The 26,441-nt window shown below is 38.5% G+C and overlaps 1 protein-coding gene across 1 annotated transcript in view; it reads left to right on the top strand.

The window, feature by feature from the left end:
* The window catches only part of KLF13 (KLF transcription factor 13), a 33,663-nt gene extending 8,280 nt beyond the window's left edge, over positions 1-25,383 (top strand). Inside the window, exon 2 of the mRNA XM_083871065.1 lies at positions 19,876-25,383. Within this exon, the coding sequence (XP_083727191.1) occupies positions 19,876-20,168 (293 nt within the window). The 3' untranslated portion in view covers positions 20,169-25,383. The remainder of the gene's footprint in view (positions 1-19,875) is intronic.
* Positions 25,384-26,441: the final 1,058 nt, after the last annotated feature.

The raw sequence follows: 26,441 nt of genomic DNA, 5'->3' as shown, positions 1-26,441 counted from the left end.
CAGTTTAACAATAGCTAGACAATGTGGGTTATTTAAGTGCAGGCACTGAAGTCAGACACACATATCCTGTATTTTTCAGGTCTTGCAGATTCAGCAGATCTTACAGGGCCTCCACTTAATATAAAAGAAAATTTTTTAAAAGTTCAGAGTGACACCGTTGTGGTTACTTGTAGAAAAACGACCTCAGAAGCTTTTTTGCAGCCTTAACATAAAAAGCATTTACTAACCAGGAACTTGGCACAAGTCAAATGGTATTAAAGTAAGCATATCCTGAAATGACCTCTAGTGCAAGGAAAAGATTTGCTGTAATCACTTACAGTCTTTTTGGAGTGCTTTCAGGAAATACAGGCAAAATACTGGTGACTGGGTAGCTGCTGATGTTGCAGTCAATGGATCAATAAGCTATCTTAGATTTATTGCACACTATATTTCTACCAGACCATTCTCTATTATTTTGTTATAAATTATATGAGTTTTTGGAATAGAGTACCTTGAAAAAACCATATGAAAGAACAGTGTTGCTGCTGCAGGTTTCACATCTTTCCATCTTCATCTGGCAGCCAGCTAGAATATCCCTTGACAACAAATCCCCAGGCAGAATGGGCATGCTGGTTACGTCCTCCCTGCCTTCAACAGCAGCTTTTAAAGCTGGTAAAGGGGAGCAACAGAAATGCTAACTGGTCCAGAGTAAGATCAGGTGAGGTACAGCAGCCAGAGGGGATGTATTGAGCTTTATAAAGTAAACAGCTGTCAGTATTTCCACTAGAGGAACTCAGAATGGAGCCAGCTGAGAAGGATTAGTACATTTTCAGATGTTTCCTGCAAATTTTTTTGTGAAAAGATGAGCTGTTTCTTAATAGATCAGGAAAATATTTATTTCGCAGTTTTGGGGTAAATAAATTAAATTACGTTGGTACAAATTTACATACTAGACTGGAGCTTTAGAGATTATTTTACATTCTTGCAATCATCCCAGTTAAATATAGTGCTTTCCTATGTTCTTAATCTAGTAGTTTAGGCCTTATTCTGCTATAACAAATAGAACAGAGATGCTGCTAACACCTCACAGAACCATGGACTAATTTTTGTTATTTATGTGTAGAGACTTACTGAATTTTAATTTGCAATCTCTTTTAAATGCCAGCAGAAGGACTGCAGACGAGCATTAATACATGAGGGCCGTGGCAGTTTTTGATTGCTCTGGTGATTGATGTATTTTCCAAGCCCTATGTGAATTGTATGCAGCTTTTTTATGCATGTGAAACTCTACATAGAGTGCTGAAAGCCCCTCAAAGTCAGTGGAAACTTCCATTTGCTGTATGTATGTCTATACAAGCAGTGCAGCAGTGCCAATAGAATGTTTAGTCTTACTGTGTAATAAATCCAGAATGTATTTGTAAATATGTCTTCTAAATTCTCCTAACATGGCCAAAACAAAACTGAGTTTCATAGATATCCCAAAGGATTACTTTCAGACAGGATTCTCATTGATACATTTTTCTCCTTTGTGCAAAGATGTACCGTATTTACACCTTCTATTTCCCCCAGCTTTCATCACTGAAAACTACTGAATTCTACTCATTAGCATTTAAGAATTTCTCAGACTGGCAAAATTTGGAACCAAATTCTAGCTTAAATAGAAATGTATTAGCAAATATATGAGCAACCAGAAAAGCAAATGCTTTGGAATTTATAGGTATTCCCACATAATATTACTAGCCTAAACAGACCTACAAGAAATATATGAAAAAGCGCCCCCCCCCCCTTTTTTTTTTTTTTTAATGACAGAGAAGATGTAGAATTTGGTCAAAGAAATTGTAATTACTGATTACTAATTTTAGTAGATGCTAGGTGTGAATTTAATAGAATCAGTTTTACTTCAGGTTGTATGATATGAGGTAAGACCATCTCTAGCTAATCACCTACCCCTTGTCTTAAAAAAACAACTCTCAGTGTCCCTAATAAACTAACATACATGGGGTTTTTTAAGCACAAAATCTTGTATTTCATTTGGAAAGAAGCCTCTTCCTAACTCACCACCTGCAAATATAATATGCATATCTATAGCATTTCATTGATAATACACATGAAAGTGAGTTTGCACAGTTAAATATAACTTTTAGTGAACCCCAACTCTGATTTTGCTGCTCCTCCATGCGCTGCTGAGGCTTTGAAAGGGGAATGGGGCTGTTGCAACTTGGTAGATTAACTCAGCATTGCTCAAAGAGTGGAACATGGAGGGAGAATTCTCTCTCTGCCCAAAACCTCCAGCTCTTACCTGGGCTGCAGAATCCCTTAGGCTGTCGCTAAGGTAAGTTTTCAAATGACTGCCAGAGTTTGTGGGGGGTCTGAAACAGTAACCTTATGAGGAGAGCAGCCCAGAGTTGTGGGAACACGGTGTTACTCATGCTTCATTCCGGTCCTCCACAGCTTTCTTAACATGTCATCAGCAAATGAGTTCAGGTATCACACGAGATCGAGGTAATTACCATGCTGAAAGATTTACACCATTTTTCCACATTTTCCTTCAGCTTGAGTGAGTTTTGTTGTGTTGGCATCTCCTTTCAGTCGGCAGGATATCATTAAGGGCACCACCTCGCTGACAAAATCACACTTGATTTAAGCCAGCATCTGTTGGAGCTTGGAGTGAGAATTTAGCCTTCTAGCTTCTGGGGAGCCATTTTAATTAATAAGTGTCATTGGTAGCTTTCAGAGGATGAAGTGGTCGGGCAGATTACAATGTTATCTTTGCTGTGCTCACTGATGTAAGCAAATATTGTACAACAGCTGGCACAAATGTTTTACCATGAACCTTGTCCCAGACTTCTATAACTGGGACATGTGCAGATGAAATGTGTTTAGAAACATGACTGTCAGATACCTTATACTAAAGTGATAATTTAAAAAGCTCCAACTATATACTGCAGAGACAAAACTGTAATGAGAAACAGCTTTTAAACACTGCTTGTCAAAGTACAGATGTTCAGCACCAGGATCTTCTAAGAAAAGTTTCTGTCAGTCCCCAAAGGGGTGTTCCTTTAAAAAAAAAATTAACAAAAACAAAAAGAACAGAACATTTTGTGATTCTGATTCTTACCCTACTGCAGTATTTGGAATTGGCTGATGTTTCCAGTAAGCAAATACAGCTTTCCTCTCCAACCATAAACTCTCACCCCACTCATACCGAAAGGGCCTACATGGTGAAGGGCTACATGTTTTAGATACTTTTTGCTAACACTGCTTACTGGTGAAAAGTCATGTAGAACTTGTCTGTTTTCTCTGCATTTTTGAGTGTGATTTTTATGAGCAGTATAGCCTTTGGAGAAAACAATATCACTGACCTTAGAAAAATAAAACCACCTCTGTGATAATATACTATTTTAAACCTATGTCTTTTGCTTTTCTCTTCCCTATAATTTCAAATGAGATTGTTTAATAGGCTGCTGTTAATTCTTTGAGGTTTTAGGACTCTGTAACATGAAAAAAATTCAAGTTCTTCCCTTTCACTATGTTTGTGTTCATAAGGATTTGAGTACTTCCCTCCTCTCAGTCTAACACCAAACCTCTCAGTGAAAAAAGGAATCCCGTTCTTACAGATTGTTTACAGGAACATAATTTAATTTCTACATGCAATAGACTACTCCCCCTTGATTGTACAAATCACTAGATTAATTTTTGTCTTTAGGGAAAAAACCCTAAAATTTATTTTTTATCATAAAGAATATAAGTTACAAAAACATTCTGAGAGAATGTTATCTGGCTGGTGCTTTGCTTTTGTAATGAATTCTTGAAAAAGGTTGAGGTTATGTCATCAGTTTGTGCTCCTAAGGTTAGCATTTGCAGGTGAATTACAGACTAATTCATTTGGAAAAACATTCCATACCTCTGTTGAACTTCTGTGCAAATGTTTGCTTAAAGCTTCTTTCCAAGAGCCAACTCTGGTTCAGTGTGTAGAGTATCCTTGGAAAACTTATACATATTCACTGTCAATTAGATATGGCCACTGTTGTTTGCAAGAGACTCAAACTCATTCGGTATAAGCTACACCTTTCTGGTGTTGGCATGCAAATTGCTTTCTTAGATATTTAGATGAGCTTCTTACAGAAAGATGAGGAGCTGATGTGATTGGTGTGCTTGATAGTTTTTCTTCTCTGAATGCTGCAGAGGAACTGAGTTCCAGTCTCATTTGCAAAGAAATCCAAATTATCACATAACTGTTTCCTCAATCAAATAGTTCTAAGGAGGCTGCACCATTCTCATCTGTGCAATATAAGGTCTGTGGTACCCCCTTCATGAACAAGTGACTGTGCTGGCACATTTTGCATTTGAATACATTTGTTGTGGTTTCACAGACAAACACAGTAAGAACAACAGTAACTTTCACTGCACAACTGTTTCTCACTTGGAAATCAGACCACCTTTTGATTTGATTTTTAAAAATCTAATTTTTTTAAAATATAAAGACAGTCCTTAGTTCCCAGGTCAGTCTTGTGCATGACTCTTCTGATTGTAAAACACACCTCAGTGAGCATGCAGACAGCATGGTGTACACAATTTTAGAGTGCTGAGGTATTTCTATTCTGAAAATAATGCTAAACACATACCTGGGTTTGTGCAGTGTAATGATGAATCATTTTTCTAAGACTTAAGTTTTTCTCTTATTTGTCTATTCACAAATTTTAAAACTGAGCTGTAAAAACTGATTTTAAAAAGAAAGTAGAACCAAGTTCCAACCAACTGGCTGAAAATCAAATTCAAAGTACTTTGTGGATCACGTCTTTTGGGAGGAATAATAAGCTGTCCCATTTGGCACTGTCAAGATGCAACAGCAATAATTGGATCATCTCAATCCCTCAAAGCTAAGTCAGGATACAACACCACAACTCATGAAGCTGCAATTCCTGTTTTCTTTGGGTTTATTCACAGTCTGTCTGTTGTAACAGAACCTCCCTATTACTCAAGTTTATGAACCTTGCAGTTCTGCATATTGCGATTCCTGAATCTCAGCCCAAGACCCATGGTTGCCAGAGCTGTGCTCAGGAGCTAGGAATATGGACAGGAAATCAGGTTCAAATCATTTTGTGGTTCTCAGATTAAGGACTGGATTGAGCAAGAGTCCAAATAGAAGTAAGAACAGCAGGGAACTTTTGTGATCTTTTTCAAAGTAAAAATTATATCTTGTGCATAGGGGTTTGGAGCTAGCCTGCAGACTTACGTGACACTGATATCTTTTAGAATTTCATAGTAATGGTGCAATTCCTATTATATTTCACAGAACTTCCCTATCCCAGGAATGTTCTGAAAAAATTTGGCCACAAGAAGATCCTGTACTCTGTAGAGTACTTTATTAGCCCCAGTGTGTCAGGCATATTAAGTGTGGTCAGCTAACTTCCTGCAAACACAGGGAACAAGTGCTCAACCTCAAAAATCCAGAAAGGCCAGCGGGTTTCCTCTCCTCACCCAGAAGAGCAGGTCTGTTAGAGAATAGACCTGCACACTTAATCATACAAGTGTAAAAGAGCAGAAATAAATGTGCTGGAGGCACTAGGAATTTATGTTTGGGGAAGTAATTTGGATCTTTCAACTACAACTTGTCTACATTTACAGCTACTGAATTTTTACCTGACATGTATGGAACCATAGAATTAAGAATATCTGCTAAAGAATCATTGATCTCTGACAAGGTGAAATGGTTTACATGTCAATAAGGTTTTTAAATACTTACAGAGGAAATGGTGGCTGCTGGGCAGCCCTTCTGGCATGATTTGTATGTATAAACCATACTCTGCAGTGAGGTTTAACTAGGTTTAACAGAGTTCTAACACTTTACAGAGTGATCTGTAAAGGCAAGCAGTGAGAACAGGGGTGCAGCAGGCAAGGGAAGACAGAGCTGCTAAAGGGGCCATGATGTATATATCTTTATTTCAGTAATTTAAAGTAGCATAGATATTCCTTTCAGTACTGCTTTGAGATAGAAAAGTAGTGAAAGTAGTATTTGTCATGAAAAAGGGAATCCACTTGATTTCTCTCTGTGAGTCCATAGAAAACACCTATTTTTGAGTTGTGTATGTTATATATCTCAAGATACCCTTGACAAAGCTATCTTTGAAATATATCTGTGCTCTACATAAGATCTCAGCTTTTCAGTTGTGTTTCACATCCAGAGTCATACTCAGATCATTGGCTCGTGACTGGGATCCTCCACCATCCAGCAAATGCCCCATTCATTCAATTCCAGCACTGGCCATGGCCTCTCTCCTACGCTGTGACCCCACGTCAGGCACAGCTGGTGGGGCCGACTCCCTCAGACCCTGCACCAGCTGCCCTCAAAACCAACAGCAAACAGGGGGGTTATGGCAGCTGAGCTGCACTCAGGCTCTGTCACACCCCGGGTGCTAATGAGAGAAGTGTTGCAAACTTCTCCTACTTATTTTCTGATTTGATATGAGAATGAGGCTTGGATGTGCTTAAAACACTTGTAGTTTAAAGTATTAACACATAGAAAAGACTGAAAAAAGCCGAAACTGGAAAGGAGCAGGTAACTGGTGATCTTTTTTCCTTTTTCATATCAGTAAGGAGAGGGTAAGGGGATGCAAAATAAACCGAGAAGATATTGACAAAATAGGACATATAATAGAGACTTGCAAGTGTTGAATGATGAATTAAAAATTGTCTTTTCTAAAATGTTGACCTCTTTTAAAAATTGGGCAGTTTAGAACATACAACTGTTACAATAGAATCTAATTCCCCTATTGTGTACAAAAAGCCTGAAGCCTGGTTTAAACAGAGAAGGTGGTTTAACAATCTGGGGAGAAGATTTTGGTGTGTATGCAATAGTTTTATGCATACCTTGAATGGTAGCTGCCTTGTGTCAAGCAACAGATTTAGTGTTTGATTATCAGCCCATAAAACTACTTTCCAGAGCTGCCTGTTCCCTGAAGCTGGATGCTCAATATGGCCATTGGCAGATGCTGCTCATAAACTACTTCAACACCACCTTGCTCTTTGGCAAACAATCTACCCAGAATGAGAATAAAATAACAGGAAATCCCACTCCCTCTCTCTTCTATACAGTTGCAATAAACTCTCAGTATCAGATTTTTCACTTAGCTTTACAGCTTTAGCCGTGCTTATAAATGCTGAAGCCCCATGTTCCAGGCATGCTGTGTTTCTCTGATGTTGTTGATTGAACAGTTCAAAAGTTCACAAGGAGACATTTCACAATTACAGCCAAAGACAACTTCACTAACTTCTGTTTGCTTGGCTTCTAGCAAAATGAAATCTCATCCTGTCCCCAAATCCTGGGAGCTGCTGTGCACACGAAATGTCAGAACTTACCCGCAAGGTCTGTTCATGCCAAAGTATGTGCACTTCAGTTGGAGGCAAATGACATTCAACGTCTTCCAGAACTCAGATAAATAAAGTGGAGGTCTCAGATTAGATGAATAATCCTTTAGTCTGTTATTTTGCATAGCAGGACAACCTTTTGTTAATTTGATAAGCTTTGCTTTTACAAGCATTATCCTGTTTTTAGTAGAATAGAATAATAAAAAAAGTCATTGATATGTCAACAGAGAAAAGACTGATTCATGAGGTCATATGATTCCTTCTTTGCAGCTATTCATGCAACTGCTGGGCAGAGCTCATGGAGCCAGAGTTTCCCAATTTCAGCATGAATTCACCCATAGTTCACACCAGATTAATATAATTGGTCATTGCCTATTTAATTGCTCTCCCACTTAAAACATTTCCATTGTCTAACCAGAAATCATGAACATTACCGTGCAAATTGTTTTGAAAGCCACCACAACTGAAAATTTGTGAGGTAGATTTTCATTGAAAGCAGTCTAAACCACTGCAGAGGTTGTTCCTGTGGTCATTGTACAGACAGGAATGGTTTATGAACTTTCAGTTTGATTTCAAGCATTCTTGCAATAACTGCATCTTCAGGCTCAAGTTTTATCCATGGAGACACATATGCAAAAGAATCTTGTGAAAAAAGTTGTGACATTAAGAAGTCACTGTGTGCCATTTTTGGTTCCTGCCATTGACCTATGAATACCTAGTGGTTAATTCTGCTACATATATAATTTCTCTATGCAATGACCAAACCACTGAGAATGAATGGCTTGAGAGCTTGTGAGCTCTGTTAGCACCTAATTCTGGGTTCACAAAGAGAAATTCCCAGATTGAAAGGAGAAGCACAAGTGTCCTGTAGCGAGAATGAAATATTTTTGTCCACTGTAAAGAGTGAGCTGAAGAAGGCTGGGATGCCAAGCAGTGTCCCTGGAGCTGCTAACAGTCAGATGTCTGATCTGGAGCTGTTCTGGGTTTGAAGAGTGGGCTGGATAACAGGCTGAGCAATTCTGAGGTAGCACAGGAAGATTCCAGAAAGAAGTCTGTAATAGAAACCTCGTGCTTCTGTTGGTACCTTAACTACACCTTCCCTGTAGACACATTTGGATCTGTTGTTTCTGCTATCAGAAGAACATTTTTCACTCCTGAAGGAGAAAGAACCAAGTCTGGGGAGTTTGTTTTCTTGGCTTCAGTTGCTGTCTGCATAACGCTGTCATTAATCACCTTGTTTGCTCTAACAGAGGGTGAGTGGTGCAGCTGAGATCAGCTCGTAGCAGACAACAAATCAGCACTGCTAGTGTGCTGCAACAGGAGTAACACGAGACCTCAGGTGACTGAACAAGGCCTCATCCAGCATATGGATTCATCAAGGGCCACATTAATACTTTCAACTTTTAACTGGACTCATTCAATAAAACCAGTGCTTATTGTTGCCTTCATTTGGAGAGCCCTCCTCTGGTCCCTTGTCACTTTAAAAGGTTTGAACTGGCTCATCAACAAGACAGAAAAATAACTAAACCCCACATACCTTCATCAATGTTAGTCTGTTTTAAGAGGCCAGACTTTTCTGACCGATGCTGAAGCCACAATCTTTGTATGAAAGGAATGAAGAAAGTTCTTTAAACAACAAATTTTTGGCTCAAGGCAAGAATACTAGGCTGAAATTCCTTTGCTGGGGTGATGCAATAGGTCAGATGTGCTAATTAGCACATAGATTTTTTGGATTTTCAACCCCAGGATTCTTTTCAAGCATATTTATTTAAAAGTGTAATTGACCAATGGAAAAGGAAAAAAAAATCACCATCATTTAGTTTTGTCATTCAGTAGTACCTAGATGTGTTCAGAGGCTCATTCAGTGGCTTTTTACTTTCTAATCACTATAGATGTCTAAATAATCATCCTTCTTTGTTACATTCATAGAGTTTAGTAGAAAAATTTAGAGAAATACAATAATTAAAGGGCTACTATACTAAACTTCAGAGTTCCCTTCTTTGCTGAGTGTCATACTTCAGTGTGGTTTGCAAATGACATATAGCTAAAATACATCTTCCTCTCCCCAGAATTCATCACTTCATCATTTCAGCATAACACAATTTAATTATCTGGCATTTAAGTGCAAAGTCAAAGGGTCAGCTATTGATCTCCATTCTTGGAACAAGTGACAGGAGAGAGAAAATCAAGTAGAAGTTTCTGCTCTTTTAAATTAGTGGATTTCAGCTGTTTTACTGAGCACTTGTCTAGGATTTAATGCCTCAGAGATAAGGACACCCAGTAAGAGTTTTAGGCTTAGTGAACAGAAATTATATGCAGTGATTGCTGGTACTTCACTTTGATAAAAGGCCCAACATTTAGTTTGCATTATTTTAGAAGATAAACTCAATGTCACTGTGGCTGTTGCCTTTCATTTTTTAAATTAGGCTTGTCATTGATATTCAGTATAAGAGCTTTATTTACCCATATATTCCAGCAAGAAGGCAAAAAAATGCTCCTTTTATAATTGGATGTGGCCAAAATCCATGTAAACAAACACATTGCACTTAATGGAAACCCAATCAATAGGAGTTATTCCTGTGGGGCAGACAGTGTCCATCCCAGTCTGCACTCACCTAGATATGGAAATTGTCTCTGCTAGTTGGGTACATTTCCAGCCTCATGGGTATCCTAATGGCTCAGATGTCTCCCTTTTCTTAGATGAGATGTCTCCATTTTGGTCATGTGTCAAAACTTTTGAGAAAGAGTGAAATAGTGAACTTCAGGCTTCAGAGTTAAAACAGCATCCACAAAAAGTATTAGGTGAGAATGATAAATCCATATAGGACTTTAAGGAGATTAATGCCTTGTTTTTGAAATTGTATGTGTTATAAACCCCATCTCATACAATTGTATAAATTACCATTTTTCTGGATGATGGATTCCTACCTTTGTATGAAATGGCTAGAGTTTTGATTGCTCACAGCTATACAGACTAACATGTATTTCTCTACTGGTAGTGCATTAAAATGCATTAAAGCCCATGCTATCAGTACCGTCACATAGCAAAACTACAGCAAACATGACAGAAAAGGGTCAAGAGAATAACTCCTTACATAGACTTTGACAAGGCCTCCTGGAAGATACAGCAGCAATGCAGTTGCTGCTGCAGTTTTTTCTAGCCATCAAAAGAAAACTACTTGCCCTGTGAGATGTGGGGAGCATCCTTTATACTCATTATACTTCTCTGAGGAGACAACATGTGTGCATCTCCTCCTTACCTAACATGTCTAACCTGAACACCCAGAGTATCAGTGGGCAAGTTTACATCCAAGAGGATCTGCTGTTACCATGTTTGTATGTAATCAACCCTAAGTCCCCCAGAAACACCCTACTAAGGATTTGGGGCTGTTTTGCTAAATTTCAGTGCTTTAGATACAAACAAGAACATTGATTCTTCCCTTCTTCGTTGTGGCTCTTAGAAATTTTGCGACAGGAAGCTGGGGAGAGGAGCAAAACCAAAGATGTCCACATCACCTTTTACTAAATGAACTCCCATCATTTTGCTAGTAATTGCAGATGATTTGTGACCCTTGCTTTGAAAGAGTGATGAGGAATCCCTAAGCCATAGGAGTGGTTTAGACATTACATGTCTCTGTTCCCTCAGCCCCCGCTTTCTCAGCCTTCGCTGTCAGAGTTGCCTTTTTGCTGGCTTTTCTATTCCACTGGATTCTTCTGATGCATCAAATCAAGTCATCGGATGCACACATTCATACTTAAGTGATGAGTGGATGGTTAATTGATTATTCAGAAAGTTATGGAAGTGTTGTTGGTTCAATGTGTTACTCAGCTAATTCAGCTTCTTTGCTGGAGTAGCTTTAAATACTCCAGTTACTTCTAGAGAGGATGATTTCAAAGATTTGTGTCCATATATCTAGGCCCCATAGTAACACGAAGGAATCTTGAATGCTAAACTCACCTTAGTGATTTTGTCTCTGGTTGTATTTCACGAAAAAACTCCTCAACATATTTAACACAACCCCACCCAGCCCAGCTGTGTTTTGATGTAGTCGTGTATAATTGACTTCAGAGCTTCACACAGCCCTGGCCTAGTGCAGCTGATTTTTTGTCGTTTCAAAAGAGAAAGGAACACACAAGACAGGGAGGAGTTGTGTAAGGAGGAGATAAAGCATGAACTCTTCTGAAACCAGGAAGTGACAAATGGCACAGGAGAAAGCTGAATATTGGCTTTGACAAGCATTATGTATCTTAGTACAAGGGTTCAGTAAAACAAGTAGCACCTCAGTGCTCAGGTCTACAGATGTGATTTCAAACTGGAAATCCTAAAGGGATTTTAATGATCTTCAGTTGATGGGAAAGAATTTAATTTCTCGATTGTCCTGCAGGATTACCTGTGTTTTGGAGTACTGTCTAGCACAACAGTGTGAACATAGCTAGAGAGAAGAAAACCAAACAAAATTAACTATATATCTATGGAATTATATTATATCAGTGCAGAGAAGATCATAAAAATACATGTTTGGAAAATATACTTGGTTTTTCTAGCATGAGCTTGGCTTGGTTGTTTCTTTGCCATGGCAGTGTGGGGCACGTTAGTGCATCTTTGTGCTCTTTGAAGGGACAACTCAAAACAGACACCTCAAAAAGGTTTTTAGGGCTACATCACTTTACCACCAGTTTGCAAAATGGCTCCAGAGGACAAAAGTACAAGGAAGTGAAAGCAGCTCAGCATAACCCTGGAAAATGTTTCTTGTACTTAACGTGCTGTAGGGAATCACCCAAGACTTTTTGGGTCATAGTGCAATGTCACAGGGCATATTCTCAGTCACATTTTCAGCATAGATCTAAAATCTATTCCAGGATTTCTCTGGGGAGGATAGACTTTCATGGTCCTTACCCTTGGCTGTCTTTAGAATTCCCTTGTGGTTATAAACACAGGGAGTTTAGTGGAAGTTGAAAGCAGAAATGAAATTGTTCCCTTCTAAGATCAGATCTCCAGTTAATTGCTTAATAAAAATGTCAAGCGTTTAATCTTCATGGATAGAAAGCTGCCAAGAAATGTTAATGAAGAATTTGAAAAAAATTGTATTTCTTTGCTAGAAAGAACTACAGGAACTACAATTTTTGGTGAACAGTTTTTCACTGACAAGTAATCAGCAAATTGTTTAGATTTTTTTATTTCAGAAATATTGTGCTAGTGTGTTTCATTAATTGATTTCAGATTAACGTCATCATTATCTTGAAAACTGTCACCCAAGATAAAGGAATTTAAGTAGTGGTACAAAATCCATACCAAAAGTAAAACATTTTGGTCAACTAAAAATGAAATTACTGTGGATTTTTTTGTTTACAAAATTCTTCCACGGTTCAATGGGTTTTTTAAATTTTTCAAAGGAGGAGGAAAAAAGTTATTCACATAGTTCTAGCTTTTATTTCCCTTTTCCATTCAAAACCTTAGCAAAGGATATAGCAATATTCCTTTTTATTAGATTTGTGGCCATTTCATTTTAAAGCCAATTTGCTATAAGATTTATTTTCCAGATCCTGAAACATAACTTCTAGCTACTTTCTGGTTGTTTGTGTGAAATGATCTGGAACTAGGTTTCAGCTGGAAGTGGAACACAGAGCCTAATTTACTGTACACACAGTGGTGTGCAACAGAGATGAAGCAAGAACTAAACATGAGTCAATCAGGAGTTAAAATGGCAGGCAGAAAATGACTTGGTAAAGCTAGCAGGTTCAAATTTCAGACTCTTAATTCACTGTGCAAAAATGCAGGATAAAAAACATGGATATTTTAAAATGCTAAGCTACAGATATTTGGAGCAGTTCAGCTTGGGCACCCTTGTTTGAAAACAGTTTGGTAAAGCCATGGAATACATATTTTAGACAATAGAAAGATTATGTGATGGAGGATCCTGGGGGAAAAAAGATGGAATGGGCTTGAATTATTCTGCTTTAATGAAAGAGAAGCAAATGTGGCTGATAAATATACAATTAAGTAGTTTAAATTATTATAAATGGTGTTTTTAAGACATTATTGAACAAGTCGGAAATAAAAGCCGAGAATAAAACTGATAGAATGCAATCTGCTTTAAAAAAAATGGTTTCCATTTCAGTGAAAGTGAGTGTTAATTTTTTTAAGAGGACCAGATATCTGCATGGGACATACCAAATGAGCTATTTTGGTTCTCAGACAGACCTATCTGTGGTTAAGGCTGGGGTAGGAATTTTTCACTACTTATATTTCTCTGGCATTGTAGCTGTTATCATTATAGTATCTGACCGTGTGTGCTCGTCATTTGCTATTTGAGTTGTTCTCGTTACTGTGGTTGTAACAGACAAATCACAGGGTGTAATCTGTGCTCCCAGATGGAGTAATACAAACACTTCCACAGCAAACAGTAACACACATTGACTTCAAATATAAACTTGGCACTTGGAAATTCCCCTTTCAAGAAACATTCATACATGTCTAAATAATTCAATGAAAATGTTGAGGTACAGAAAATAAACCAAGGATTTTAATCATGGATGTTATGGTAGCTGTTGCACTCCTGCTCAGTAGTAGTTTCCTATGCACACAGGAAACATAAGATGCAGTAATTTATAAATGTAGTGAGTGGATTTGTTAAGGTCATAATAAAGACGTGCACACTTTAAAGTGAATGAACTTTGTAGATGCCTGGGTTTGTGCCTGCTGGAATTCTGAGAACTCCAGTTCCTAAGAAAGGGTCACATGACAGATAATGGAATTAGCAGGACTTTGCAGGCTTCAGGCTGCGGGTCCTAATGCAACCTGGCTGCAGTTGCTGTGTGTCCTGGGGGCATGGGACTGTTAGTGCCAGTGTCCAGTAACATGGGAACTTCAGCTGGAGCTTTTCTTGGATTTGGACATTCACATTCCCACACTGGGTTTACGGTGTCTAGTGACAGTCTAATTCACTCTATAACTTTTCTTTTCACTGGGAACATTATTACTAAAATATCCTAATTTCCCTGGGACTGCTGAAGCTTAATATTGCTGAATTTGCTACCTCTGTTAGATGTGTGAAGGTGGCCGAGACACTCCAAAGCTGCTGGACAGACACAGATGCAAAAAACCCAGTTGCATTTGGCTTACTTAGTTATGAATATCACCCCCAAAATCATTAGTTTAAAATGGAATGGTTTCATTTTATAGGAATTTAACTTAGTGAGGCTTTGGAAATTTTTGATTCCTCTTTAAATACTTGATAAAGAAACCACCCTTTGCCTAACATCAATGCCTTTTTCTCTCTTGCACTGAGATTAGGGATTTTTTATTTGACCATGCAAAAGGGCTTTTTTATAAACAAGACAATATCAGAAATTAAAATAAGGCGTACATACATATCAGTACTATTGAAGGATGACCTTTCCTTTTTTTTTTTTTTTTTAAAGTAACAGCCCAGTCTCAAGGAACACAGTCTGCTTGGCTGAATGTTTTTCCCAGGATAGCATTTCCTCTCCTGGAGGAAGGCCTCTTCAGTCACATCTCTATTTAACTGTCTGCCCCTCATCCTCCCCACCCAGCCTGCTGATCTGTGTTTCCAAATATACTCTTAATTATGTATATGAAAATGTAGAAATATAAGAATAGTGCACAGCAGCATGTTCAGGCTTCTAGTCTGTTTTTGTAACAACATTCAACCCTGTTCTGGGAAGCAGCAGAACAGATTAAAGATCACAGAAAATTGGTTCTGGTTTACTGTCTCTGGTTTTGCAGACACTCGTGGAATTCCCAGGATACAAATTTCTTTGTTACTGCATGGCCTTGACATGTACTTGAAGATGCCAACATAATGTGCAGAGCTATTACATGAGTTAAATTGAAAAAAATACATATAAACCAGTATGTGGTTTGACTTGATACTACTCTAATCTGAAGGGCAGTGGATATGACACTTAAAATTCTTCACATAAAATTGCCTAATCTTGGCATTTTAAGTTGGAAAATGGTTAGGTTCACAATTGTCTCAAACTGTTTGGGCATTTCAGTCATTTTTTCAGTCAGTAGGTTATTTTTGAAGTATGCTTATGCCTATACAGTACTTGCTATCTTTTATTTAATTGCTATTCAGATGCTGGATATCAGACAGATGAATTGGTGAAGGAGGAAGCAGATTACTCCAGGGTCTGTACAGGAGGCTCACCATATATGAAAAGAGTCCTTAAAACTATATGTGCGCTAAAAGGATTGTACAAATCAAGCTCAGTAGACATCAGATCTGGTGCCACCATCTCTGTAGATTTTGTTTCCCATAACTACCTACAGTTCTCTCACTATATAATGATTGAAAAATACAGAATAATACAAAGGACCTTTATGTAATATCATAAGAACAGGCTGGCTCTAGTTGCCTCTGAATCCTTTCCAGCAAGAGAGGGTAGAGGTGCATTTTTTTAATGCTGTTTCTATAGCCCAGGCAACTCTGGGTTTCCTTTGGCAGGCTGCTCTGCCAGACAATGTGAGCAGCAAGGCCTGTGCCCCTGAGAGGAATTCAGAACTCAGTGCACCTGCAGAGCTCACGTACTTTCACTTGGTGAGCTGCAAGTTTCCTAATGCAGCTTTACACTACCTGGTTTTTTATGGACTGGATGGAGTCCAGGAAAAAGCCAAAAATGTTCTCGCTTGTGTAATTTTCAGTTGAGATCAGCTGAATCTAATTCTCAAATGTGATGTTTTTCCTTCAGTTTGTGTAACTTAAACACGCCTTAGATGTCACGTGCCCTGGCAAAGGATCTAGAAAGGTTACCATTTAGTAGGATTTAGAACATGGACAGCCAAACCTATTTAAAACTGTGAAAAAATTATTTACAGGATTCCTTGTCTTTTAAAGGCATCTCTTGCCTGCCTCTCCAAAGATAAAGAAGACAGAGTTGTATTTTGAGTAATTTATTTTCAAGCACCTTGATCTTTTGGAAACTTAGGACTGACTCTTAGGGACCTCTTAGTAAAGCTTATAATGCACAAAGATACTACTGCTGCCAAGACACAGCATTAAGGTTTTCAGTATGCATTTTCACATGTGTTTCCTGCCATATCTAATATACTTGAAAACACTTCTGCAATTATCTATAAGATCAAATTCTTCACTCAGTGTATAAAGGTAAAATTCTGACTTCAACATTGCCTGAAATGGAGCTGAAAGGATCCTTATTGTGCCATGTAACAGCCATGTCAATGGTGAAAGCTCTCTGTTGAGTACAGCATGTCCAGGGGTTACTGCTTATGCAGGAACTTTGTACTGTGGCTGCATGTTCCCTAATGAGATTAGGCAATCATTTCATATAATCTCTCATTTTGTTGATTGCTTTACTGCTGGTAAAAGGACATTTATATAACTTACCTGCACAGAAAACCACATCCCTTCTGTTTGAGAGATGAGAATCATGACAGACTGTGAATTTCCATGTGTGGTTTTGGAGCAGCAGCTGGGTCTTGCCTTAATTAATACCCCCCAGCAACTTTGTTCCAGACTGTGTACTAATTTTTTATGAACAATAATGACTCTTATATCTTCACACAAGGCATCCAGCATTTCCTCACAATACAGTTTTTCTTTGAAGAGGAATTGCTAAACCTCAACAAAGCTGAGAAGTACTCTAGGGAACTGAACCACTACTAGAGTGATGCCAGCTGCCAGTGGAAAATCACTTGGCCAAGAAACTTAAAGACAAGTACCAAGAAGCTATAAAATCAAGACTAGAGAGGACTGAGGGGGGAAATAGTCCCTAGGAAGGAGAAGGACAGAGATGGTAGAAATATAGTGGAAGAAATACTACATATTTTGGCTCAGCACCCAAATCCTCACCACCATCAACATCAAATCAGACAGATGAATGGGAACGTGAATGTTCTCATCCAGATCTGATGTGCAGTGGGGAGAAGGGGAGCTAAGCTGTGCAATACCTTCATCACCTGCTAGTGCTGGATAACATTGAGCTTACACAATCTTGCTTCAGAACCACCTCTCTCTTTAGGAAGTGGAATGTTATGCCTACTGCTGGTTCCCAAATGGTAGATTCACGGACAGGAGCAGCTGGTGCCATTAAACTGATCAGAACGGAAGGTACCATTTTGCCTGTGCTTCATGGTGGTGTCAACAGCAGATGCAAAACATTGCATGAAAACTTTTGCCTTCCTTGTCTGAAAGCATTCATTTCATGGGACAGTTCTTCAAGTGGAGAACATTTGCTGATACCACGTGAAATGGAAATAAACAGAGATGTTAACTCAGGCAGTAGTAACCTCCAAAGGCCATTGTCTTAGCAAAAACTGATGCCATAGCTCAGGGATGAGGAACTCAGATTCTGCAGGCCAGATCTACTCCTCAGACCATGCCTCACTGTCATTTTTTCCCGAGGGTTCCAAAGTCCCCTTAGATGTATATCTGTAGTATATAGACCAAAACATAGGGACAAGAGCAATGAATGTGGTCACACAACAGGGCTGTCACACCACAGGCATGTCCCACCACATGCGGGAACACATCTAAGAACACGACAGGATATATAACAAACATACAAAATACATTTGTTTCCTGTTTCTAGCAGCAGATGGGGAGTTCAGTCCCTGACAGTTTGCAGGCAGGATAAGGCTAAGGAGGACATTGAATGGATTTGCATGGGTTATTTTAAGCAACAAGACTATATCCTTTAAATCCAGTTGGTTGTGGTTTTATTCTGCAATTCATTTGTGGAACCCTGTATTTTTTAGGCTTTATGTCAGGGGAAGCCACAGTTCTGTTCATCTTTGCTGCCTTATGCCAGTCCCTGGGCGAGGTGGTCACGGTTCTCCATATGACAATATCTCTGTGTACTGCATAGATGCAATCACTGCATTATGCATTGTGGTTGTAGGTGTAATGAAATCCAGCAAATGTGCTTAAGAACAATTGGTTTTAATGAGCCTTGGTCTGTCTCATAAATAATCAAGGAAATATCAGGGACTCCTGGTTTCTCCAGACTCTTGAACAAAATTCTATTTTAAAAAGACTTAATTGTCTGTTCATTGAGACACTGTTTGAGATTTGGCTGAAGGATCTTGGAGACCTCATGAACAGAGAGAAAAGGAACCTATAAAATGATTTTTCTGAGCAGGAGCCTCCTAAGCAGATTCTGGAGATAAATGTCGTTGCCAAATCTGTGAATTTAAAGCAGATTATTGGCTGCTTAGATTGAAGATTTGCTGGGGTCAATTTTTATCTCAGACAGTTTTAATTAAGGTGTATTGAATTTCTCCAAGGGGCTAATTTCTTTCTTTATTTCCTATTTAGTGTACTATGGAGAGAACTTTTATTTCTTATTTTGGCCCAGAATTTATATAGCTCTCTGGGCCTCTTGAACAGGCCATTCAGAAGTAGAAACATTAGGATTAGTGCAAGTAGGACGCTTTTAAAATTACAAGTACAAAAATGCAAAGTCTATGTATTTATGTATTCACAAAATAATAAGATATTCTCAGTTAAAAATAATTAAAGAATGTGTGACATTCAGACTCAGTGACAGTAAGAATCAAACCAATAAGCAGAAGTAGCAGGCAGCAAATTTCATGATTTAATGTTTTCATTTTTATGAAATGGAGAAACTAAGGATGGAAACAGATAAAATGAGGTGACCAAGCTATGCAGCACATCAGTGACAAAGCTGGAAACAGATTCCAGATATCCAACAACAATGCTACTTGTGTCTGCAGGCTGTGCAGAGCTCCTAGGCTGCACATCTACCATAGTGCACAGCCCTAAAACATCAGCAGGTGTCCATCCCACATCTGAGATCTGTTCAGAACTGCACCAGCTCACTAGATCACTCTTTCTGTGAGCTCACTGCTCATTGCTCCAAGCTCAAGTGCCACAGCTCATGGGGTTTATGTTAGCTGGTCAAAATAGGCTGGTACCTTCAAGGTGACACCTGTCCCCCGCTGGAATACAGCGCTCCCTTGCCTCACTTCTGAGTGAGACCTAAGGCAGTGAACAAGGGAAACTGTGGTACTTTGTAGCAAATACAGAAAACACAGGCACAGCTGTGGAGAATACAAGGTGAGAGCCTCCCATCCAGTGCCTCAAAATTGCCATTCTGCACTTTTACCATAACTTTTAATACCTGAAGAAGATGACCTCATCATGGTTTCTGAACTTCAGCACTTAGTTAGACATATAGGGACAACTTGGAGGAATAACTGAATATACTACAAAGCTCAGTACAGATATTATTAAGTTCAACAGACCACAAGAGATATGAGATATCTATTAAAGGATCAGGAGTCCAGCATCCCTGAAGGCCCAGTTATCAAATAAGGTATATGACTAGTTTGGCTGACAGCATTTTTTAATGGGTTGGAATACCACAGCAGCCTCCTCTGGCAGAGGGTAACACCTCCATCCACTTAGTGCCAAGTGGCATCCACCCTGCTTCCAACCTTTTTATTTTATATTCTGCATACAAACAATAGCCCATGGGAGACACTGCTGTCCCTTCTAACCGCACCGTGTTTGCTCCCTGCAGGTGAGCGGCCGTTCGAATGCAACTGGCAGGGCTGTAACAAGAAGTTCGCCCGCTCGGATGAGCTGGCCCGGCACTACCGCACTCACACCGGAGAGAAGAAGTTCAGCTGCCCGCTGTGCGAGAAGCGCTTCATGCGCAGCGACCACCTGACCAAGCACGCCCGGCGCCACGCCAACTTCCACCCCAGCATGCTGAAGAGGAGGAGCGGCAGCGGCTCCAGGACAGGCTCTGTCAGTGACTACAGCCGCTCGGACGCCTCCAGCCCCACCATCAGCCCCGCCAGCTCCCCATAGACTACCTGCACTGGATGTCAGCACTTTGCCTCTAATGCCTAACGTGGAGTTTTGTTTGTGTTGCACACATTTAAAAAACTCTGTTGCTTCCCCTTCCTCAGTTCCCACCCTCTCTTTTTAAAAAATCAGTAAATAGCTGCCTCCCACTGCAATTTTTAGTCAGATTTTCTTTACCCAACCACACAGGTGGCTATTCTAACCTCATGGACAGACAAACTTACATGTTACACTTAGTGACTCCTGCTGTCTCAATATTTCATATATTTTGCAACCATTTATGGATCCTCTTCATTATTCTTTATAAGAAAATGAAAAAAATCTAAAAAAGAAAAGGAAAAAAATCTGCTTAATTCACCTCAGGTGTCGAAGTAGTTTGTAAAACCAGATTGCACAATATAAGCATACATACACTTAAAAATCAACTGTGTTGGATTTGTGTCCCCCTTCTCCTTTCTCAGGGATGGATATTTATGTTACACAATAATTACAATGAAGACACACCCTAACCACGGCCTTATTCTGTAAATATAATTGCACTCAGAAGCTTTTTGTTAGGTTCTTTCACACACTGGGGAAAAAATAAAAAACAAGCAAACAATACAGAAACCAACCCAATACTGGAATGTAGTACCGGACTCTTCCACTGCTTGCTTTCCTCATTATACACCTGTGTTGGGGAGTATCCAAACAGGAGTCTTGTCTCTCTTCAAGCTACCCTCTGCTTACCATGGGAAGCTGTCTTCTCACTTCATGATGAAGATGTTCCAAAACCAACTTCCAATTGCAAAAATCTCTGTGAGGTTGATAAACTGGTTTGTTGGTTTGTTCCATGCTAGATAAAATTCTGAGAAAAAAATTTCAACAAGATGCCTTAAATGAGTCACCTAAATCACAAAGAAACAAATTTACACTGGGTAACATTTTATGGCAAGGTGACCTGGAATCTTGGAGGCATTCTCTTGCCACTCTCTCCAAGTTGTTAAGCTGTCTGCACTGCCTGTTCAGTATGGGACCAATAGAATATTCAAATCAAACCACACTGACTTGAACAATTTCCTTTATTTCTTCTTCTTTTCTTTTGTTTGTTTTGTTGGTTTTTTAAATGAACTACAGAAATAGCATTACTGAACCAATACCCACCAAAACTGTTGTCAAGGTACTTACCTACTGTACAGCTGTATCTTAGTTAGAAAAATCAGCTAAGACAGTTTCTGTATTCTGTTGCATCAAAATCATGGTTGTTGATAAAAGGAAGTGAAAATCATAAGGTATCTTTTGACTGGAATAATAAAATATGCATTTTTAAGTTTAAAATAAGATGACATTATAGCTCAGCACTACTTCAAGTTTCTCAAAATACACATACCAGCATAAAACAAGGTGCTCTTATTTCTGAATAACTGCTTAATAACAGAAAGGGAATATTGGCTAGTTTTCAATAACTTTCAAATATTTAACACTAGATAGAGCACAAGGTGGTAGATTTTTATGTTTTGTATGGTAGAAAATATAGTAAAAGACCAGGAGCATAGTGATGTACTGAAAACCTCACTGGCAGCAAACACATTTTCCTTTGTTTGTCTAGGTCTGATGGTGCATATTATCAATTCAGGTCCTTTTGATTCTGGAATTTTGGGATGTTTGATGTTTGTAGGGTATAAATGCAGTTAAGTGTAGCACAGTGAAAAGAAACTCTCTGCGCCAAACCTGTCATTTGATATTAAGTGAATGCCTCCAGATTCCCCATGAACCTGTATCTTACTTGCTGCTTTGCATTGATCCAGTTTTTCAAGGTTTTATTGTACTGTATGTTAACTGTGAGAAGCTAATGTAGATTTCCAAGTAGTTTCATAGGTACTTCCATAATATACATTATTCCTAATACTACACGTTGTATTAGTTGTATAGATAAATACTCTAATTATTTATCGATACAACTATAAATCTAAACAAGAGCAGATGTTTCAGTATTTTTTATCATGTTCATTCGCTTGAGATTTCACCTCTGTTAATTTCCGTCTTTGAATGGAAGTTGTGAGAGGCACAATTCTACTGTTTCATTTCACAGAAGATGAAAGAACAGAGTAAGGGTTTTCTGCAAGATGACAAATAGAGTTAATGTGATGAGTTGCCCAACCTCTGGGGTTAGGGGAAAACCAGATCTGTTGGCCTCAACAGATTTCCTCTTTTTTTTTTTTTTTTTTTTTTTTTTTTTTAATCTCGTGTACTGAGATGCACAATTTTAACAACTTGATAGAATTCAGGTAACAGGAATTCACATTCCAGTAATTTCTGTGACTCCTAGAAGTGCTCTTGTGCTGTAGTTAGTAGAGAGGCATTTCAGATATCTAGCTCAAGGAATTCTACAGGTCAGCTGTGTCTTGTGCACATACTTCAGAACAAGTCAAACACATTTCTCATTAACATTATACCTTAAGAGGGGTATATGGAGGAGAGGAGTAACAACCAAAATCAAAAGGAGCACTAAGTATTGGCAAACATGACAGGCTTCATGTTCCAAATTAATTTTGTTGTAAAATTGCCTTTTCCAACAAGAGGATCATTTAATCTTAAGGAAAGGAGGAACCACTCCAGTTCATTTATTTAGGATCTAGTAAATCAGCATGAATCAGTTTATGTATTACAAACAAGTTGTTTTACTAGCCTGGAGAAGGAATATTTGCACCAGGTTTTATTAGTACTGAGATTATGGGATATAAAGGTTATGGGACAACCTATTCTGAGGGTTACAGAACTATGTAATCTTTAAACTCAAACAGAACTAACATTTTACTTGTGTTCTTCATAGACATTACTAATGATTCTTCAAGCTTAAGCAGGAAAAAATAAACTGGTTCAAAGTCAAATTTTCAGTTCAGTCAGTTCGTTTAATGAGAACACCATGGGACTGAATATGGCTGACACTTTCAGAAATACTCTGAAATTGGTTGTTAAAACTTTTTTTGTTTTTACATCTTAGCTGTAAATACCTCAGTATGTATCAGGCTGACAGTTAAGTTACTGTGTTTTAAAATCCCAGATAGATTTCAAATATCTCCATTAAAAGTTTAATACATTATAGTTTTAGGATAAAATGATAATTTCCAAACCACTAGTATTTTCCAAAATGTGAACAAAAATATTCTCTCAATATTTTCATATAAAAAAAGTGTTTGCAGTTTTCTAGCATCTGCTAGAAATGTCTGATGATCAGCAAGGTCATTAGACTCATTCTCATGATGATTCCTCCTGAGTTTTGCAGATATGAGAAGTCAGAACAGCTTAAATTATGTTTTGAAATCTGTGTGCTTGTCCAAACTAACCTCAGATTTTTTACCCTTCTGTTGTTTCACCCAGCAGTGTAATCTAAAACAGTCTCCTGGCACAGCAACAAACATGTCACACTCAGGAAATACTGCTCTGGCAAGGTGCAGGTTTCTCCATCTGGAGGAGTGTGCATCTCTCCTGCCTCCTCCTTTCCCCATGCAATCTGTTGAGGTGTTCTCACAAAATACAACATTGCCATGATTTTTTTTTTTTTCATTTCAGACGATAGCAACAGCTTTATTATTATTAAGAAGGCCCTGAAAGTTTGTTTTTCTCCAGCCATGATTCTAACTTCTCTAAGTGTTGAGCTGAACTGCCTTGCTATAGGAAATAGGTGCAAGTGAAAATCCTCACCCTGCTACCAGGTGAAACTAAAGATGCTCTTAGAAACCCATTCACCCCTTCCATTAACCTTTCCTTTTACAAAGGCCTAATGGTAACATGAATTCAGTTTTCATCCTGCTTCTTAGAAAGCAGTCCTGGTAAATTCCTGGCAGCTAGATTTTATGAGAATTTTTTGTATCTGCAAATTAATTGTTCCTTGCTTTTATAATCATGCCTAGTATCTGTTTACATAACTGCAAAGGTATATATTTATGGCAAGTCATCGGAAGTCTGTGTTCGATGGTAACGCCTAATTCCTGTCTATATCCCACTCTCTTTACTGCATTAATCCTTGCAAGAAATTGTAGCTAAGAGAGCCTCTGTACACCTTTAAACCTCATTACCCTCTACCCAGACCTTCATCAGTCTCCTTGGCTCACACAGCCAGGCATTAAAGACTGTGTGAGGAGCGTACCTGTTCACAACTGCTCATCTCCAGTGCTTTGTCATGAGTTACAGAATTTGTGCTTTGTGAAGTGCAGTGTTGTTTTGACCTTTTCATTGCTGTTAGATTTACTAATTTCATCAGGTCATGCCTACAAACTAACTTTCAGGTGCTCTTTTACTCCATTACACCATCTGTTTGTGCATTGGGTGCTAGCATCTAGTCTATGTCAGTGAATGGTATGATGAACATCTGTATTTGTAACTCTCGGGGATAAGAGCTATAGCCTTAGGCAGAAGAAAATATCCAAATTATACTTGTTTATCCCACAAGCCAAAATATAGAATGCAAAAGCCCATCCACTGGTATAGGTTTTTATAAATATATATATTTATATATATGGATTTATATAAGCATATGCACACATATATATAAAAATAGATATATATGTGTATATTGTATAGTGTATGTGTGTATACATAAATACACAGCAGTGTGTCCATACTACACACTGACTAATGAAGGGATGTCTACAGAGCAAAAATAGGTATCCATTTCATTATAACTAGTGATGGGCCTGAACCAAATTCCTAAATCCAAATGCCATTGCATTTGGAATTTTTGAACCTGTTGGAGATCTGCGGTTGAGTTTCATCTCTGGTTCCAGGTGCATTTACTTGTGTATTGTACATTTGGAGGACATGTGTGTGTGTGCACGTGTGCTTTTCCAGCAGCACATGCCTGAGTGGGGGACAGGGGACACGTGTGCCAGGGAGTGTGCACGTGTTCACAGCTAAACTTCCAGCTGCCAGTGTCATCCTCACTTGTACAGGTCTGTCAGCATCACATGAAAGCTTCCATGGCTCACTTTTCAACTGTTTAAATCACTACATTGAAGTATTACAGTTGTACAGTTATATGTTCATCTATTCTTGCTCTGCTGTAACTTTTTATGTATTTTGTATTGCATAGATTATATATTGTGATAATGTCCTATGCAACTATAAAAGGAAAAAAATGAAAAAAGGAAGAAAATTAAGAGCTGTAAAATATTGTCTTAACTTGTATGCATGGTTAGTGAGGTTTACATTTTCCAAAATAAAACTTATAACTATGAAATGCTGGTTTTCTCTTAATTTCATTCTCTATTTATCACCTAAAAAGCATCAATTGTTAATATTTCTGCTGTTCATTTGAGACGTGATATCTTGTTTGGTGTCTTTATTTAAATTTCCTCCAGTCCTATTGTTTAAAATGGGATTTCTTTTAACATTTGAGAGAAAGTTTTTGTGATGTTTGTTTTCTATTCTGTGCTTTGACTGGTGTTTTGTAGTTGCATAATGAAATTCCTTTCTCAAGGGTGGTGTATACTGCATTTTTTAAAAAAGATGGTTATGGGATTAATATGTGTGAGCTAAGCTCAGAGAGTCAGCTGTCCTTTCTTTCAAAGCCCAGTTCTTTGCAAATGTCTGATATCTCTGCAAGTGGCAATACCATGTCAAAACAGTAGCAATGTAATCTCACAGTATGAAATGTTCCTTCCTAATTTTAAAGATGAGAAAATTGAAGCACGAATTTGAGCCACTTTCTCAAAAACATAAGGTATTAGCAGATGTGAAGGAATGAATCTCAAGTTTTTTGAGAATACAGGTTACACAACACTTCTAGGCACTGTTTGTTACAAAAGGCATTCCCAAAGTCTTCCTATCATGAAAGATCCATCTTGCATTTGACAACAGAAGAGCAGTCAGAGATTGTTTCCTGAACTTGCTAGAAGGATGAAAAGGGAAACAATTCCCTCCAAAGGACTATGCCTTTTCAGTTGAAGTCTAGAGTTGCTCGAAACTCTAATGTAATGTGCCTCCCCACCCAGGCACCCACACTCTGAAATAGGTATGTTAACACATCCTGTCCTGCTTCTCCTGCTTCTCCTCTCCAGTTCCTAAATGCGAGGAGTGTGCATCTCTCCTGCCTGCTTTTTCTGTCTTGCAAGGGTTTCTGTCTTGCCAGTGACTCAGCATTTGCCATGAAATGTTCATAGACTTGGCAGTAGTCCAGCATTTCAGAAGAGAAGCAAGAATAATGCTAGAATTAGGGTGGGATTTTCTTATTTCCATTTACCTGTGTATAATTTCTGGCTTCAATGTAATCCACCTTAAGATTCATTGCGCTGGCCT

The sequence above is a fragment of the Zosterops lateralis genome (genome assembly GCF_965231275.1).
Source record: "Zosterops lateralis genome assembly, chromosome: 13".
NCBI lineage: Eukaryota > Metazoa > Chordata > Aves > Passeriformes > Zosteropidae > Zosterops > Zosterops lateralis.
Note: the sequence above shows the minus strand (reverse complement) of the source record. Positions and strands in the feature narration are given on the sequence as shown.